Below are 19,336 nucleotides of genomic sequence, written 5' to 3' on the forward strand. Positions count from 1 at the left end.
ATTTTTTGAAATTCAAAAAACAAAAGGTTTTTAAAGTCATTTAGTTTATGAGGACACAGAAACCATGTATTCAAGCACACACACACAAAACCTATACACAGTGTTTCTGCTGTGCCTATAGAAATGGAGTATCAGATATTTTATTAATCAAGAAATTATTGGCTATTATTTATCTGTCACATTACCAAAAGTGAGGATGAAGATTACAAGGAAATTAAGGTTTTAACTGACTTGGAATCTGTAAATTAATTATTTTTAAATAAAGTGCAGAATTTAAACTGAAATTGGCAAATAGGTGCTCTGAAGAACGCACGTTATAGCATCTCTTTTACTCTTTATCTCTGTGTAGCTGATTTGACACAATCTGCATTGTATAAAGTGATATAGAAATAAATGAAGTGAATTGACTAAATCATTTTCATTTAATTTACATGATTGAATATTATTATTGTAGAACAAACATCAACAATAATCAACGGGTGTTTGTGATCTCTGTTACAGTCATCCTGTAATCTAAACCTGGATCTGTTCTTATCTGATGCCACAACAATCAACCTCTATTTCTTCTGATTCTGTTGCTGGAGTGATATGGAAGCTTATTTTTAAGTAAGCTTTTTAACATGTTTAAGCAGAAAAGTTTCATAAGTGAAAATTACATTGAAATATATGTACACTAGAACCTTTAAATACATTTTACATGATTCCTGAAATGCAATTCATGTGTGATTATGCCAGGTTATGTGCTGTGGCAGTAATAGCATTTATAAAAAAAAGTTCAATAATTTCAGATGCAATCTCACTGCAGATTTGTATAAGACATAAACCATGGTGACCTCATTATAGACTGCTTATATGGCCACATTTGTCGTCCCTGACTTATTTCAATGTTAATCTTTCTAGATCTGATCAGTACACTGAAATGTATTTCCCAGCTCTGCTCAGTTTATCCTACCCTTCATATTTAAGCAGATTCGATGATTATAGTGTGAAATCTTCTCTCTGTCTGTCACCTTCACCTGATGTATAATTTATGGATAAAGAGCTTCACTCAGTCCGGGAGGAAGAGAAAGCTCAGTAACGGAAAATGAAAGAGGAGAAAAAAACAGGGGAGTATTTGTGCGTCAGACACAGTGAACTCAGGGTGAGGGGAGAAGAGGGGATGCCATTGACTGATGACAAAACCGAAATGTAAAACTCCAGGATTGAGTAACAACTCTTTCTGGATTTTACAAGGATATCTAATTGCGATCTATCAAATGTTAGGGAAAACATAGGAGGAGAGAGGGATTTAAAGGGAGAAAGAGAGACTGAAAGGGTAAGGAAAAGGGTAATTGGGTATAAATAACAAATAAGAGAAATTAGATCTTGTAAAGTAGACAGGATCTATTCCTTATTGATGATCAGTCATATATATTCAATGCTGTATGTGCACATATCTTGTAACCATGCATGTTTTCTGTTATAGGGCACTGCTATAATTTTCAGTTTAATCAGGTTTATACCTCATATAGCGTTAAAGCCTGCTATAGTAGATATCACATAATTCATTTTATCCATTTCTCTTATTGAAAACAATCATGTGCATTTCACAAATAGTATATATGAACACATCAAGTCCGTATCTGCCCCTAAAATCAAGATATTGGCCTGTGCCACTGCCAAGGTCATGACCTTTCTAAATATTATCATTAATAACAATAATCTGATCTACTGATATTGTATAATTCAAAAATATTTTTAATATTATAATTGCTAAAAAAAATAATTATTATAACAGCAGTGTCCAACAGATTGCATGCAACCTACTACAAAGAAAATTAAGTTTTACCTTTAAATTAAGATACTCAAGAAATATTTTATTGTTCTGTAAGGAAAAAATTGAAAAAGAAATTCTATAATTTTAATATATAATTTTTATTGAATTTATTACAGTAATTTTCAATTTTATCTTCTAAATTTTGTCTGATTATTAAATTTTATTTCTGGAAATTTATACTGCTCATATACTGGGAATATTCAGTTTCACCTACTCTCTCTCTCTCTCTCTCTCTCTCTCTCTCTCTCTCTCATACATATATATAGCTGGATGGATAGATAGATAGACGGATGGACGGACGGATGGACAGACGGATAGATAGACAGATAGATAGATAGATAGATAGATAGATAGATAGATAGATAGATAGATAGATAGATAGATAGATAGATAGATACACAGTTTCTTAAAGATATGACAAAACAAAAACTGATTGGATTATTCTCTTTTGTGTCATGTTCAGGGCTAGAGATTATATCTTGACCCAGACATGCTTGACAGGTGAACTGTCTCGTTTAGATGAATTAAACATCAGAGGGCAGAGGGCAGTCTGACTCTCTCAAGATCACTTGTCCCGCTGATTCACCACTATGAGAGCAGTAAATGTGCTCATGGATATTTTTCTTGTTTTTAAGAGTTAATAATCCTTCTTGTTACAATTCAGATAATCCCACCATCGTTCAAAAATAGAGAAAAAAAGATCAGTTCAAAAATAGTGCAATAGAAATACTGGAGGTTTAATATGTGATATACTGAGACCAAAGAATTAGGCTGTCATCTTAGTAGCTGTATTTCCCTTTTAGCATAAGCATAGCATAAATGTGCCATAGCCCCAAAACATTACCACCGTTTCTGAAATTAAAAAATATTCACACTCTGTCTGAGACTACTAGTGAAAATTCTTATATTTTGTATTCTTATTTAAATTGTTTTATCAGCATATCCAAAAAGTCAAAAAGTTGAATTGCAAACATTGATTCACATGAATGACAGAATTTCCTGATGTTCAGTTTGTTTTAAAAGAAGAAGCACTCCAGTTGCATGAACGCCAAATATTTTTAAAACATGATGATGGTGTGTTTTACCTCCCCCTAGCGGAGAATCAAATGCTTACTTGCATTCCAGGATTACAATACTATCACTGTCCACACGGGGGCTAGAGTAAAGGGTCTTCCTTAATTTCACAATTATGTGAACACAAACCAAAGAGAAACTCAAGATATCCACATAGCCTACCGATGACGTTCTTTTATTGTGTTAATTGTGATAAGTCTTTGGTTTAGCTGTCATGTGGAGGTTTTAACCGTAATTTTGATTCCTATAGTGCAACAATAAAAGGATTTGTGTAAGGTGATGAGAGAATTCCTTCCTTGTTCTATTAGAGATCTACACTGAATTTAACACATTTAATAATATATGTGACCCTGGACCACAAAACCAGTAAAAAGGGTAAAAAAAATTGAAAGTTAGATTTATACATCATCTAAAAGCTGAACAAAAAAAGCTTAGGCTTGTTAGGATAGGACAATATTTGGCCAGTAATTTGAAAATCTAAGGGTGCAAAAAAATCTAAATAAAAGTTGTCCAAATTAAGTTCTTAGAAATGCATATAACTAATAAAAAATTAAGTTTTGATATATTTACAGCAGGAAACTTATGAAATATCTTCCTGGAATATGATCTTTACTTTATCCTATTGATTTTTGCCATAGAAAATCAATAATTTTGAGCCAAACAATGTATTGCTGGCTATTGCTACAAATATACCCATGCGACTTATGACTGGTTTTGTGCTCCAGGCTCGCACATTAAGTTACACTCTCAGAAAAACCTTTTCAAATATACTTTTGTACCTTTATATACTAGTATGTACCTTTAAGGTACCAGTATAGACCCTTTACAAAACATTTACCTTACGTAAAGGTACCGCTCCAGTGACAACCTTTGTACCTTTTTTTGTGAGGGTGTAGAAAACACTGAAGGAGCACTAATTACCTCATAAAATAACATTCTCTGACTTTATATGAAGCCTGGTCAAATCCTTGTGAAATAAAATGCACTTAATTGTATTGAATGTGCACTTGTAGTGTACCTCAAAAAATATTTGCAGATAATATTAATGAATTTAAATAGCCATTTAAGTGTACTTAAAGATAGTACACTTGCATAACTATTTCTTAACACGCAAGTATACACTTTAAAATGTGCAGTGTGTAATAATTGTCAAATCAAAATTTAAATTACATTTCAAATATTTTTGCCGTTTTACCACTTTTGAAGTTTTTAAAAAGTACATTTGTTTTGATGTGTACATTTGTTTAATTACCATATTAACTGTAATGTGTAATTTGATATTATGACATTTAATATATTTGAAATGTATTACATTGCAGCTTCATCGTTACAAATGTGTAATTACAAACATATTTAAATATGACACATTTCAATAGAAAGCATTTTAGTTTACATAAATGTGTGTCAGTATAATCAACAGTACATTTTAACCATTTTTGAAAGACAAGGATTTGAAGTAATTATGAAATTTCAAATTATTTCAACATGCAGGCTTAATTATTATTTACTGTAATTGCTGTGAATGTACCTTTGTATACAAATTCCCTTTTTGAATAGAAAATCTTAAAAAACAGTAAAACTTTTATTGATGTAGTTATACCACACTTTGTTTTACAGGCTGCAGTGTAGATTTACATAGAGACATTTAGTAATATCACTCTATAATACTTTACCATTTATAGTGAAGTGCTATTCACTAAAACAAACACTGTGCCTGAACTGGATAAGGATATTGTGCAAGTTCTACAATGAATATATTTCACTGACCGGCAGGGTTGTGTGGACAGTCATTTGGGTGTGTCTGCAGTATATCTAGGACTGACGCATTTCTCCAAAATAATTTTGAACAGAGAAGGACCTGAACTGAGAGGAGATTTGTGAGATTTCACTACTTTTATCATCACTGCATTTTCACTGCTAATAAGGTAAGTAAAAATAATGCTGTGTGAATAAATTTATAAATATTATTGTCCAATATAACATGTAAATATTACATATAAAGATTAAAAAACATGGGACGCATGCCTTTTATCACTAGAACATAATGTTATATGTTCTTCTAAAATATATTAATGTGTCATGTTTTTACTCTTTATTTATAAGCCAACTGTATTTTAGATCACTACTTAATAAATAGCCTAATACAGTGTGACTTTTATAAATTGTTACAAATCTCTTCTGGATAGTCCTTTATTAGCCCATCTGTTATTGCAGACTAACATGACGTCAGATGAAGTGGGGAACAGTATGTTGAACAGCTATGTATGCCTACAGGTTCTTGAGTGAGAGACAGATTACGTAATTATTTATTCACCAAAATGACCTCAACAAGTTGCACGTTTTAAGGAAGTGATAACTTCCGGAAAGACTTTAGTGGGAAATCCATTATGATGAAAGATCTTGTGTTATTGTGACGTTTTCGCGGTTGCTTTGTGTATCCAGTGCATAAATAAATAAATGTGAACTGTGTATTTCACCAAAATTATTTAAACTTCCTTAAAAGCTGATGTGAGTAATGAAGACTTGTTCTTTTTTTTATTTCTTTCTGTTTAAGTGTTTAATGACAACATCTTTTATGCTTAAAAATAATAAGAAAAGTTAATGCTATTTCTAAATTAACACCATATTTTCTTTTGTAACTTAAAAGAGCATGAAACAGAGCAGAGTACTGAATGTAAACAATACGTGTGTAATGTTTTAATGGAAATTAATGCCAGAATCAGTATAAACTTTCACCTAAATCTATTTTTAAAACTTTTCACAGTTGAACATAATGGTTCAAAAGGCGATGGTCTTTCTCTTCATGCTGATTGGATGGTCACAGACTTTTCCGTACCACAATGTCCCCACTGAGGATAAAGTAATGAAAGATGCTGACAAGATAGAGAGAGAAAGAAGAGATGTTATGCAGAGTGTAAGTGCCACATGTGTGTGTGTACTTCTGATTTCCTACAGTATATTATGTAGTTTTACTGCTTCAAGTTTAACACATAAAGTTACTGTGACATTTAACTGAAAGAAATGACATTTATATTTTCTCTTTAGGGTACTGATTTTACTCCTCCAGTGTGCCGTGTGGTAAATGAGAGTTTGGACTGTTCTTCGCCAAGCGGAAATGAAACCTGGGAAGTGAATTATATCATGTCAGATGGTGCTGGTTCAGGAATTGATACCCCACTTTTTTCTGTTGACATTGACTGCTGTGAAGGCAACATTACCTTTTTTAATATTTTAAATGTGACTGTAGATGAAAATGGCTACAATGCAACCACTGTGAAATATACTGGTCCTTGCTGTTTGATTAATGTGGAGATTTCTGTGGTGGACAAGGCAGGAAACAAGGCAAAGTGCCCTTTTAATATCAAACAACCTGTGACAAATTGCAAACACCCTTTGACCACAATCAGCCCAATGACGGTCAGTCCCACGTCCAGCGGCTTCACCACAATCATCTCTCTTTGGTCAAGTTTAATACTGATGGCACTTAAATCTATGTTGCTTTAACATAAATATGCACTTTCTGTAAATATTATGGAAATATATTTTTTGTTCTTTTTCTCATTTATTTGTCTCACGTCGTTTCTATATGTATCTGGAGCATTAGAAAATACAGTCAAACTTATGAAAGTAGTTATGTATTACTTGGTCTGTCTTTCACTGTACTTTATAAAGTGCTAAACAACCTTTAAAAAACATTTGTTTTAATTTAAGCTCATGTAAAGTACTGATATCAGATTCATGTTCTTTATTTCAAGCAATTCTATTACAGTGATCATTGTGGGGGAATTTATTTAAAGGACCACCCTGACTTTTGTGTTAGAGAGGCATTTAAGCCTACTATTTATTTTCCAGACAAGTTTGCATATACATATTCTGCAAGATATACATCACTTTTAAAAAATTAAGAGGAATCATAAACAAGCCCTTATTAGCACCCTGTCTAAGGACATAAACAGTGTGACGTGACAGTAAATAGATGCACCATTCTCTTTCTGATGTACTTCACACGCTTGTGTTACTTCTGTCATAAAGGACATTTGGACATTTTCATTGACGTGTTTAAAAAACTTAGTCCTTATTACAAATTCTTATTAAATTTCTCTGAAATTCAGCTCATCAAGTCTAAAATGTTACAAAAAAAACCACTTAAAACGAATACTCCTAATATGAAAGACTGAGGGACAGACATTAAACCTTCCTCAGGAAAGATTTCTTAACATTTAAGGCATTAAGATACTCCTAAATATGGCATTATGTTATGAAACACTGTAGGAGTTTATAATTACTACATAGAATAATCTTCAGTACCTTTATAAGAAGTCCTAGTTCTCCTTGGTCAAGGTTCAAAAATATATGAACAAGGATATAACACCCATTTTTACACATGGTTTTACGATTTACTGTCATTTATAAGTCAAAGGCAAACATTCAGGTAACATTAAATTACAAAAGCACCAGAGAAAGTGCTGTTCACTGGAATGAATGCTGCTGAACAGATTAAACACTAACAACATATTGTGCAAGAAATATGTTCTGCTGATAGGTTATGAATGTTTATACCTCTGGGTGAGAGGGCTAAAGTGTGTCTGAGAGATTAGTTTCTAGGACTGACATAAACTGATTCAGAAAGACAAGTATCTAAAAGATCTTTATTGAGGATTCATCGTTTATATCTTTACTGATTCATTTTAGTCAGTTATTCTCTGCTAAATACTGCAATTTATGACATCTACATATTATATCCAATGGATGTGGAATAAATGTGGAATGTAAACTAAACTTTACTCAATCTGTCTAAAAAAAAAATCTTCAAAGTTGATCAAAATGGTTCAGATTACAAAGACGCTGGTATTTCTCTGCATGCTGATTGGATGGTCACAGGCCTTTCCGCATCATGATGCCTTCAGAGAAAATGAAGCAATCAAACATGCTGACAAAACAGAGAGAGAAAGAGGAGATCTGAATGTAAGTGTCCACATCCAGTAGCTCTATCACAACCATCTCTCTTTGGTCAAGTTTATGGCACTTAAATCTATGCTTCTCTACGATGGATGTGCACTTTATGTAGCTACACTCACTCCACATGTAATTTAAAATGTAGGCTACAATAAAAATGTATAATAATTATTAATTGGAATACATTTAAAGCACTTGATGTCAGTATTAAGTCAGTGCTTTGGTGTATTGCATGGTACATGAAAATGTTTTAGCTTGCACTTTTTTACTGTTATTTTTTCTGCATTCATGTGGTTGCTATACATTGCTGTATCATTAGAGAATAAGGTAAAAGTTGTTAAAGTAGCCGTATGTACGGGTACATTTCAAATAGAATGTCATGGAAAAGTTCATTTATTTCAGTAATTCAACTCAAATTGTGAAACTCATGTATTAAATAAATTCAGTGCACACAGACTGAAGTAGTTTAAGTCTTTGGTTTTTTTAATTGTGATGATTTTCCCCACAATCATGAGGAAGACTGCTGATTTGACAGCCTTATGAGGATTGTCAAGCAAAATCATTTCAAGAATTTGAACTTCACAAGGAATGGACTGAGGCTGGGATCAAGGCATCAAGAGCCACCACACACAGACGTGTCAAGGAATTTGGCTACAGTTGTCGTATTCCTCTTGTTAAGCCACTCCTGAACCACAGACAACATCAGAGGCGTCTTACCTGGGCTAAGGAGAAGAAGAACTGGTCTGTTGCCCAGTGGTCCAAAGTCCTCTTTTCAGATGAGAACAAGTTTTGTATTTCATTTGGAAACCAAGGTCCTAGAGTCTGGAGGAAGGGTGGATAAGCTCATAGCCCAAGTTACTTGAAGTCCAGTGTTAAGTTTCCACAGTCTGTGATGATTTGGGGTGCAATGTCATCTGCTGGTGTTGGTCCATTGTGTTTTTTGAAAACCAAAGTCACTGAGTAAATGAACATACTTTTTTTTTTTTATTGGTTTTTTCCAGTAAGGCCAACAATTCACTTTTTGAATTTTTTTTTTTATTGGTTTTATGAAGTATTCTAATTTGTTGTGAATTGGTGGGTTTTTGTTAAATGTGAACCAAAATCCTCACAATTAAAAGAACCAAAGACTTAAACTACTTCAGTCTGTGTGCACTGAATTTATTGAAATAAATGAACTTTTCCACAAAATTCTAATTTATTGAAATGCACCTGTATTTCTGTTTATTCTAACTTTTATTAGACTCCATGACAGCTAAAAAAAAAAACAAAAGAAAAGAAAAAACGCCTTTATGTTATTCAGATTACGGGGCCTTGCCACAAAGCATTAATTCGTTTTTGTGTTATAGCGCCACCAAGTGGCCAAACCCATCCACTTTTTCTATGCATCCTCAGATCGATAAAGTTTCAAATACATGAATGAAATCCATTAGATTTGTGTTTGTGTGTTTATATTTTTTTATTTTAAGTAATTAATTAATTAATTTGAATTTAAACATTTTCATACACAATTATTTATGAATAAAAAGAGGGAGAACATACGTTGGCATTGATAAAGTCAACTAATAAACAACAGTTATGATTTAAATATCTTTATCTTTAAATATCTATGATTTTAAAAAAAATATAAGATACACTGAAATAGTGAGAATCAAACATATTTCCTTTTTTTTTTCTTTTTTTTCCTCCATTCAGCAGTAGCAAACCTTGACTTATCAACATGATCCTAATAAACTGTTAATGATTTATACTTTTTCAGGTCCTGGCAATGTTTATTTGAAGCAAGTGCATGCTTACTAAGTTCATTTAGATTTTGACTTGTGCGATAAGGATGTGACACAATGTGTTTGTGCTATATGAATATATTTAACAAAAAACAGTAGCAATGTAATTCATACATACCATACTTGGCATTTTCGGAGTTAAAATTCATATTGATATTTTTGGGATGCATAAAGACAGGGTGATGCAAATTTACCGATATCATAATGAAGGAAAAGTTCTTAAATAAAATAACGAAAAGCTTTTCGATTACCAATTCACTAATTGCTTTTAAATTCAACTCATCAGTTTTAAAATGTTCAATAATCTCTAATAAAATATTCTTTGTTTTTGATAAATGCTAAAGAAAATATATCACTTAAATTGCATCTAGCAGTACTGAACTATATAAGTGGTAATCTACACTCATCAGAAGCTATTTCTGTCTAATACAATAACCTAAACACCAAAACTAAACTTTAGGGTTATAATCTTTAACATCAGTGACGTACTGAAGGTCCTAATGCATTTAGTTTGGTTCAGTGATTTTAGTGTTTCTGCAATATTTATTTCTTATAGACAAACTTAGCATTATACATTCTATACAGCCTGGAGGCATTACATAACAAATGCACCAGAAAAAGTGCTATTCATCGGCATGAACATGGAGTCCGATTGAACATTGATAACAAATTTGATTTTGCTTTGAAAGTTCAGCATTGTGCAAGTTATGTTCCATGGACCAAATGTAACACTGTAAATTTGTGTGAGTGTGTCAGAGACAAGACCAAAACATCTCAACAAAATAATTCAGATAGAACAAAGACCGGCTACCTGAGATTTCACTACTTTCCACTGAAGGTTTCATCACTTTCAACAGTAAGTAAAAAATAATCAACAATCATTTTTATTGAAGTACTGCAACTTGATGACTTGTAAATATTAATGAATATATTACAGGTCTACTGATGCCTTTTGATTTTGCTACTAGAATATAGTATGCAACTCTATTTTTATATATGTGTCCCTGCCTGCGAAAACCCAGCAAAATTCTTTTTTTCTTTTTTTTTTGTGATTTACTGTTTTCTACATAAAATCATCCTTCATAAAGATGTAGAACATTGTGTGAAAATAATACAACCTTTATATCTTTAAAAATTGACTGAGTAAGGCCATGTCAAAGATTGAAATCATAGTGAAATTAATGGTTTAAATCAAACTTTGATGCTTGTTATCTCATAATTAGATTTTGAGACTTGAGCCTGGATTTCACAGACAGGGTCACATATAGCCTAAAGGCCTATATTTTATTTGATAACTTCACTTAAGGTCTGAAATCACAAATTTAATAGAAAATCACTTTTAGAAACATTATATTAAGTCGAAGATATCTTCTAAACTGTGATTTATCACTGTAAAAATATCTCTAAAACATCTCTAAAACAAGCTTAATTAACTTGAATTTTAAAAAAAGAGCATTAAGAAGATTTTCAGAAAATATATTGAATTATGTTTTTTTTATTATTATTATTGCTCTAAACCTAAACCTACTCTTAATTCAAGATATATTCTTTATAAACAAAGTTTGATTTATACATTTTTGTTGAGTTATCTTATATAAAAGCTCTTAAAATGTTTTACTGGAAAAGTTACAACATAAATGTGGAATGTTTTAATGGAATTTAATCCTCCCATCAAAAATGCATATACTTTAATCATATTTTTTTTTTTTTTTTTTTTTTTTTTACTCTTCACAGTTTATCGAAGTGGTTCAGATCACAAAGACAGTAGTCTTTCTCTGCATGCTGATTGGATGGTCACAGGCTTTTCCACAATGTGAATGAAGCAATGAAAGATGCTGACATGGTAAAGAAAGAAAGACAAGATGTTATACTGGATGTAAGTACAACATCTGTGTTGTAGGTGTACTGTAAACAGTGGTTAAATGTGAAATTCAACTTTTCCTATAGTCAAGTTACCTGTTAATATTCTCTACAGCTTTACCTCTCCAAGTTAGATGCAGTTGCTATGGTATTTAATTGAAATAAATATTGTTTCTCTTCTTTTCAGGTAACAGATTTAACTCCACCAGTGTGTCATGTGGTAAATGAGAGTTCAGATTGTCTTCTGTCATGTGGAAATACAATCTTGGAAGAGACGTATAGTATGTCAGATGGCAACGGTTCAGGAATTGATCACACCCAAATTAAGTCTTTTGGTGAGGGTTTTAGCAAAATAACTCAATATGATGGTCTAGATGAAAACGGCTATAATGCAACCCTTTTGCATTATTCTGGCATCTGCTGCCTTGATGATTTGGAAGTTGCTGCAGTGGACGAGGCAGGAAACAAGGGGAAGTGTCCTGTAGTTGTCAAACGTGTTACGACCACAGCCAATCATTTCAATACAATACATTTTTAGTACAGTTAAAGCACTCGATGTTAATGAGTTGGTGTATTGAGTGGCACATGAAAAAAGATTGCAAGTGCATGGTAACAAAATTCATTTCTACAGAAATCTTTTATTGACTTAAATATCCTTGTGATAAGGATGTGGCATGTAAAGTTGAGGCAATTTTTTCATACAATTAAGAAAAACCACATAAAAATATTTTAAAGCTTTATTGGTTTATTCATTCCTTTTAAATTCAACTTCTATGTTCTAACATGTTTAAAAATACTCTTAACAGGAATGCAAGTGACAGGGTGACAAACAATAAACCTTTAATGTTTCTCAAGACAATCTGCATTTATAAGAAGACCCATTTCTCCTTGAAGATCTGAATCAGGACAAATCTGTCAGTTTTGACACACTAGTTCTCAAAACCAAACTCGATTTTGGTAAGTACTGTACTTACAAAAATATATTAGCTTTCCAATTCCGTCCAAATGTCATCCACTTAAGATCATGCTTTCTACAAGTGAATAGCAGTAATTTAGTAATTTAGAGTTTATAACTTGATGCTGTAATATAAATCTTAGAATTAGAATAAACTGACACATAAAACATAAACACATCAAGTTTATCTGAAACATGCATAAAGTATACATTTTACATGCCTTTTGTTTATTAAATTGATGAAAACCATTTTGAAAATTTGAATGAAATTATTCAGAGAAGTCTGATGTTGAGATATTTGTCCAAAAATGATTGAATAATTCCAACGGTAGCCATCACAGTTAGGAATAACAGGGCACACAACACCAAGTAAAACCCTGGCAACCTAGAAACAAAGGGCAAGAATATATAAAGAAATTTATATTTATTTATTTCTAATAACTTTAATAATTTATGTTCTGATTATCACCTCTTCTTGCTTTCATGAATATAGCCGGTAAAGTACATCTCTCTGCCCACAATATACAAAAGTCCTCCAAAAGCAGCAAGCACTGTGAAAGGGGAAAAATGAAGATTTCTTATAAGCTATAAAACGGTTACTCGTTTTGTTTTTTGTTTTTGGTCCACCATAAATACTGCATTACTATATCATTGTTATAGAAATAAATATAGAAATACATTATGTAACCTACCTTCATTGAAAAAGATGCCAGAGATCCACAATACCACCAAGAAAATGGAATATGACTCTACACTATTCTGGCTAAAGAAATAGTGGAAGGACATATTTTTAATATTTTATGATTTGTTTGTACAGGTTTATTCAAGTTAGGATCACCCGTGAAAGCTTGCCAATCAATCAAGATTTTTTTAAATTACATATATGATTTTTCTTGAATGAAAAAAGAGAGAAGTGAAGTATGAGAGGCATCAATGATGCAGTTTGGCTTCAAAGATCTTACTGTGCACGAAATGTCCTTTCAAACTCAGGTGGACCAGTAACAGTGGGTGGCATAATTTTATGTTTCATCCTTGACCACCCCACACGTCTTGCCTGAAATGCTAAAGAAATTCAACCACTGTCATAATTTGTTTTACCAAACATTGCTACAAATGAAAAAGACTAATAATTATGTATCTGATTAATGATTTCAACTGTATTATTACCTTGATAATCATATAAGCATTTATAGAACCGTCTGATTTATGACTTATACAAGCCTAATGATACTGGCGTTATCTTGAAATAGCTTACTATGGCCCTAGAATCAAACATTATTTTAGTAAACCTTGACCTGATCTGATTTACACAGTAGACTGGTTTTGGCAGCGTTTATGAAAAACAAGAGGTCATTATGTTCTACAGAGACATGTCATTAACTTAGTGTTAAGATAACAGGTCTTTTCAGCATTTAAAATTGGCCTGATGCCTTAATATGAGACTTTTAAGTTCAAAAAGTTAATTACCTGATGACCCACACAGTTACTGTAGCAAATGAAAATCAGTGTAGCCTATTTAAAACACCCATAAACTGATTAAAATAACCTATAATTTAACACTGATGACCCACACAGTTACTGTAGCAAATGCAAAAACTTTGAACATATAATAACACCTATAATTTTTAAATAAACAGATTAAACACAGTAAATTCAGTGAACTCACTAAACACAAGAAAATTATGATGGAGCAGAAGATGAGCTGCTTACTTACTCAGATGGACAGCAGACAGTATCGACACTGCTGCGAGGAGAACTGGCAGATCCAAAGTCATATTTGTGGTGATAATGTCCGATACAACTACTTTTTTTAAATAAAGTTTAGCAAAAAAGGGTGAATTAAGGTCAGTATGTCCGCCTTGACGATTACCTCCTGTTTTGGAGATCAGGAAGAAGTGGTCTAAAGTTTACACAGGGTGTAACCAGTTTTTATACTGCAGTGTAGCTTGGGTGTAACATGTCATATACATCGTTCAAGTCAAATAACAGTACAAGTTGGGAATGACAGTTGCTTTATGTCTTGTGTGTTTTAGAACTTTGAGCCCATAATAATACTTAGATTCAACTAAATTTACAAATTTTACAAACTACCTTTTCAAGCAGTAGTTCTTTTTAGGGAGCATATACAGGTGCATCTCAATAAATAAGAACGTTGTGGAAAAAAATACACGAGTTTCACAATTTGAGTTAAATAAATGAACTTTTCCAGGACATTCTAATTTTTTGAGATGCACCTGTACTGTACGATTCGACCTGTCAGATTCAACGATTCAACTCAGGAATTTGTTTGGGAATTTATTTATTTTTTTCCTGGTAATATATTCCACAACAGCAAAAAGCAGCTAGAAAGCATCGTGGTGACATTGTAAGAGTAGGATTTCGTTGGCATCGGCGAAAAAAACTACATTAGGGATGGATTAACGAAATCGAAAGCAAAGAAAACCATATTTTTTCCTCTTGTTCCCGATCGTAGTTTTGATGAAGGCTCAAAAATAAGTGAATAATTTTTTACTAGTTGATAGAAGGGAATTGTCCGAGTGAACCGATTCGCTAAAATGATTCGGACTTTCCAGCGTCGGAGCACAGCGCTCTCTTGTGTAGCAAGAAATCTGTGCTGTGCGTTCGGCGCTGATGATGTCAGACACTGTGCGCCGGGAACTGTCAGCTCTGCCCTGCAGAAGCTTCCGCGACAGGCATACTGAAGCAGACTATTATACCTCTAATAAACAACAGAGGAAGCGCAATCATGGACAGCGATGATGACAACATGGAAGAAGTGGTGGAAGGTACGACATGCGTATACACAAATGTTGCATGAATGTGTTTTTGTCGTCTTCTCGGCTGTCAGGCTGAACTTTTATGCAGTCTCATTCCGCCGAGGATTAGCCTACCGACAGCTTTCCTCCGCACACAAGCCGTCAAGCAACCGAGGCCCGTAAGATTGGCACTTTTTAAATCCTCCAGGTGACAGCGAGTGTTATTAAGGCTTTTAGACTTAGCTAGAGTTCTATCTGAAGTAAGAATAAAACGTAGTTAGACAATGATTTCTCTTAAAATACCTTTCCTTTTATTACATTCTCTGACACTTTGTATGATATCTATAATCTTTTTAGAAGTCTGTAAATGCCCTATATATAAGCTAGATTCGTATTTGGATGAACATAATGGAGTTGCTGAAGCCACGTGGTTAAAAAAGTGGGGTGTTGACACAAAAGTTGCAAGTTCAGCTTTAAGCGTGATCCAAAACTGCAGATGCACGTAGTTCTCAGCCCTGGACTATCACCATTAAACCCAGTACTTAGTGCCCATCAATTACTGGACTTTTGCTTTGTATTAAATATTTTTTGCTAAATGTCAAGTATCTAACTGAACTGATTTTATCAGCCTGGTCCATTAAAATTAGTGTCATTGTTGGGCATGCAGTGCATTAGTTTTTTATCAGTCTATTACTTGATTTATCTCTGATTACAATTTCATGACTTTTTAGGACCACTGGATGAGGATGACCAACCTCATGGATTCTGCACTGTGACTTACTCCTCCAGCGACAGATTTGAGGGACACTTTGTTCATGGGGAGAAAAATGGAAAAGGAAAGTTCTTCTTTTTTGATGGCAGGTATGAAATTTTATGCTGGCACCATTGATCTATTTTTGATTTCTAGCATATGATTTAATAATAGAATATTAGTCACTGTTGATCAGACTCTCAGATTTCATTATTTAAATCATGACAACTCTCAAAATAGTTTTATTGTTTCATTCATAAGGATGTATTGCAAGTAGGATTGGTCTTGGTGGACTAGATCTGCTGTGCTGCTGCTAACATTAGGGAAAGATTACTGTTGAAACATGCTCTGAATTAAAGGGATTAGGATACACGCTGTAGCCAGGTAAACTAGGGAAAACCCCTGTAGCACATCTAGACATGTGGTGCTGGGGAGGAGGGAAGGTGACAAAAATCCCAATGGCGCACAGATCTGTACCAGGTTGAGATGGAAATAAATAAGGTGTGTAGATGGGATAGCGGCAGATGATTAGTACAATGGCTGTGCTGCCGTTGTACCAATCAGCTGCTCAGAAGACTTTAATCATTGAACTATATTCCGATTCATATCACTGCGAGACGCTGTCATTCAAATGCACATGCAGACACATGTATCATCACCAGCAGTCTTAGATCTAATTAGCTTGCATATTTTCCTTCTCCACAATTTGTTTGCTTCTCTTTGGGGTCTAATTTTTATAATCTTACATACTAAAAAGCCTTATTTTTTATTATTTTGATAATAGTTGACCAAAGGTGATTATATTTCACCCAAAAAACACTTGTTTTTTCCTTTATAGTACGTTGGAGGGTTTCTACGTGGATGATGCTTTGCAGGGCCAGGGTATTTATACTTATGAGGATGGGGGAGCATTACATGGGACTTATGTAGAAGGCGAGCTCAATGGACCTGCTCAAGAGTTCAATCCAGAAGGTCAACTGGTCTTCAGGGGCCAGTACAAGGACAACATTCGTTATGGCATGTGCTGGGTCTACTACCCGGTATGTTGTGCCCAAAATCAAGCACTTTAAATCACAAATTAAACTCTTATCGACAGCATTATAATGTATTGAACTGGGATCAGTCTATTGAAAAGTTCCAAGTTTATGTGTATGTAAGTTTTCTTTATTCTCTGCCATATAAAGGATGGCGCCTGTGTGGTTGGGGAAGTGAATGAAGATGGAGAGATGACAGGAAAGTCGGTGGCTTATGTTTATCCTGATGGGCGTACTGCTCTGTATGGCTCCTTTGTTGATGGAGAACTGATTGAGGCCCGACTTGCCACTCTTACCACCCAAGAGAACGGCAGACCACACTTCACTGTTGATCCAAATAGTTAGTTTATTTTTAGTTTTATTTACAAATCTTCATTTAAAACTAAAAAAAGCAAATCTGATCAGTAAAAGTTAATCTTGGTATAAAATTGGTTGTAGGTTAATCTTTAACTCTTTTTTTTTTCTTTTGTAGGTCCTGTTTACTGCTACGATAAATCCACCTCGTCATGTATCGCTGGTCATAAACTGCTGCCCGACCCCTACGAAAGTCAACGGTTGGTGCAAGCTGTGATCAACCATGTAAACCTCAATCTATCAAATCTCGTTTTGAACAAAAAACATATATTTGTTTGTTCCAGTGATGTACTGCCTTGTTATTTCATTGGGGAGATTCTGCTGGTTCTCTAGGCATAATACAGTATTTATCATCTTGTTGATTCAAGCTGAAAGGTGGTCTTCTTTTGATTTAACAGTGTGTATGTTGGACAGTCACTTATTTCTGGAGCTGGAGAAGGGCTATTTGCAAAAACTAAGGCTGAGGTTAACACAGTGATGGCTTTTTATAATGGTGTCCGCATCACACATACAGAGGTTTGTCTGTTTGCATTTTACATTATTCAAGGCCAGAATGTTATACCTCTAAAAACATTAAAGAAAGCATGGTGTGTCAAATAATTTTTTTATTTATTTTTTTATATAAAATTTAACAGGTGGATAGTCGTGACTGGTCCATGAATGGGAACACTATTTCATTGGATGAGGACACTGTGATTGATGTTCCAGAACCTTTCAATCTGACGGAGAATTATTGTGCATCTCTAGGTCACAAGGCCAATCACTCCTTCACTCCCAACTGCAAATATGATCCGTGAGTGTTAATGTTCCTTTTAGTAATATACAGAGATGTGGTACTTTTGTTTCCTATATTAAATTGAGAAGCATTTTGTTAGATATTTAAATATAAACCAATCTTATTGTTGGACAGTAATGGGTTAGTGATGTAACAGCTGTGTTTACCTGTCAAGTACATCCATCCTCGTTTTGGGCAAATAAAATGCATCCGAACAATCCGTGCTGTGGAAAAAGATGAAGAACTCACTGTTGCTTATGGTTATGACCATGAGCCATCAGGGAAGTCTGGTCCAGAGGCACCAGAGTGGTACACAAAGCAATTGCTGGAGTTTCAGCAGATGGAGTCTGGAAAAGGTGCTAATGAGACCTGCTAAGACCCTCACCACCGCTGTCTGAAAAAAAAACATGATCTCCCATCCCAGCCTATAACTACCACCAGAAACTCTTAACTTTGTTCTTTGACCTTCTTCGCAGCTAACACTAACAAGTAATCACTCTTCTGAACTGATTTCTGGCATCCTCATCAGTTTACAAGGATTGTAACTGTGAAATCTTCGCTCAGATCACTGAGCAAGCTGCAAAATTCTGTGGTTCTACAATGTGGAAGGACTAGTAAGTGAATACAGAGTACAGAGACTGAAAAAGAGCAAGTCATTTGAAGGCATTTTGACTGAAATCCATGGAGTAGAGTTTGAAAGTTTTAAAGACCGATGTCACAATTCCTGGAGGTATATGACCTCTTTACCACAACTTGTGATAACTATGCAGTATTAAACCAGTATAGTGTATTTTGCTGCTCTGCTCATATTTCCCCTGATAACTGAAAATATAGATATTTTTATGTTGATATTACCAACAATTATTCTTGTAAAACAATTTGTTCTGTCTCCTTTTGCATGTGCGTACAGCTACAGTTATGTTTAAAAGCCTCCAGTATTCTTGAAGTACAGTATTACATAGACAAAGCTGCTTATGTCTGTTTTTTTTTTCTCAAGATAACTATGAGAAGTTGACACCATTAAAAGAAAGTTTAGTAAGGTGTACTGTATGTGTGGGGAAATGACTGAACAGAATGTACAGTATTTGAGAATAAGGCACAAGGTTAAGAGAAATCTTTCTACTGAACTAAACTTCAGCCTTTGATATGCAAAAGCTATCAACAAAGATTTATCAATAAAAACTTCAGCATAGAGCACAACTGGACTCATCTTTTCAGTGTTCT

The 19,336-nt window shown here is 33.8% G+C and overlaps 2 protein-coding genes and 1 long non-coding RNA gene across 4 annotated transcripts; 2 read left to right on the top strand and 1 right to left on the bottom strand.

Annotated features, from left to right (window-relative positions):
* Positions 1 to 4,670: 4,670 nt before the first annotated feature.
* LOC109102487 lies at positions 4,671 to 6,520 on the top strand. Its single transcript, XR_002019899.2, has 3 exons — positions 4,671 to 4,815; positions 5,655 to 5,804; positions 5,936 to 6,520. It is a non-coding gene; the product is annotated as an uncharacterized LOC109102487 (long non-coding RNA).
* A 5,686-nt stretch (positions 6,521 to 12,206) lies between these two features.
* LOC109102997 (microsomal glutathione S-transferase 2-like) lies at positions 12,207 to 14,352 on the bottom strand. The gene is made up of 5 exons (XM_019116321.2): positions 14,157 to 14,352; positions 13,405 to 13,504; positions 13,135 to 13,205; positions 12,912 to 12,993; positions 12,207 to 12,827 (listed from the first exon to the last, which is right to left on the bottom strand). The coding sequence occupies exons 1-5, from the start codon at positions 14,215 to 14,217 to the stop codon at positions 12,716 to 12,718; spliced, it is 426 nt and encodes a 141-aa protein (XP_018971866.1). The 5' UTR covers positions 14,218 to 14,352; the 3' UTR covers positions 12,207 to 12,715.
* A 706-nt stretch (positions 14,353 to 15,058) lies between these two features.
* On the top strand, positions 15,059 to 19,309 carry LOC109102488 (histone-lysine N-methyltransferase SETD7). Of its 2 annotated transcripts, none has more exons than XR_002019900.2 (8): positions 15,059 to 15,228; positions 15,930 to 16,059; positions 16,788 to 16,989; positions 17,134 to 17,323; positions 17,456 to 17,562; positions 17,736 to 17,853; positions 17,973 to 18,130; positions 18,287 to 18,618. XR_002019900.2 is itself a non-coding variant. In XM_019115839.2 (8 exons), exons 1-8 carry the CDS (start codon positions 15,189 to 15,191, stop codon positions 18,486 to 18,488), a joined length of 1,122 nt encoding a protein of 373 aa, XP_018971384.1. In that variant the 5' UTR covers positions 15,060 to 15,188; the 3' UTR covers positions 18,489 to 19,309. The 2 variants fall into 2 exon arrangements, 1 of the variants encoding a protein (XP_018971384.1); XM_019115839.2 differs by having other exon boundaries at positions 15,060 to 15,228; positions 17,456 to 17,537; positions 18,287 to 19,309.
* The last annotated feature ends 27 nt before the right edge of the window (positions 19,310 to 19,336 follow it).

The sequence above is a fragment of the Cyprinus carpio genome, chromosome B14, assembly GCF_018340385.1.
Source record: "Cyprinus carpio isolate SPL01 chromosome B14, ASM1834038v1, whole genome shotgun sequence".
Classification (NCBI taxonomy): Eukaryota; Metazoa; Chordata; class Actinopteri; order Cypriniformes; family Cyprinidae; genus Cyprinus; species Cyprinus carpio.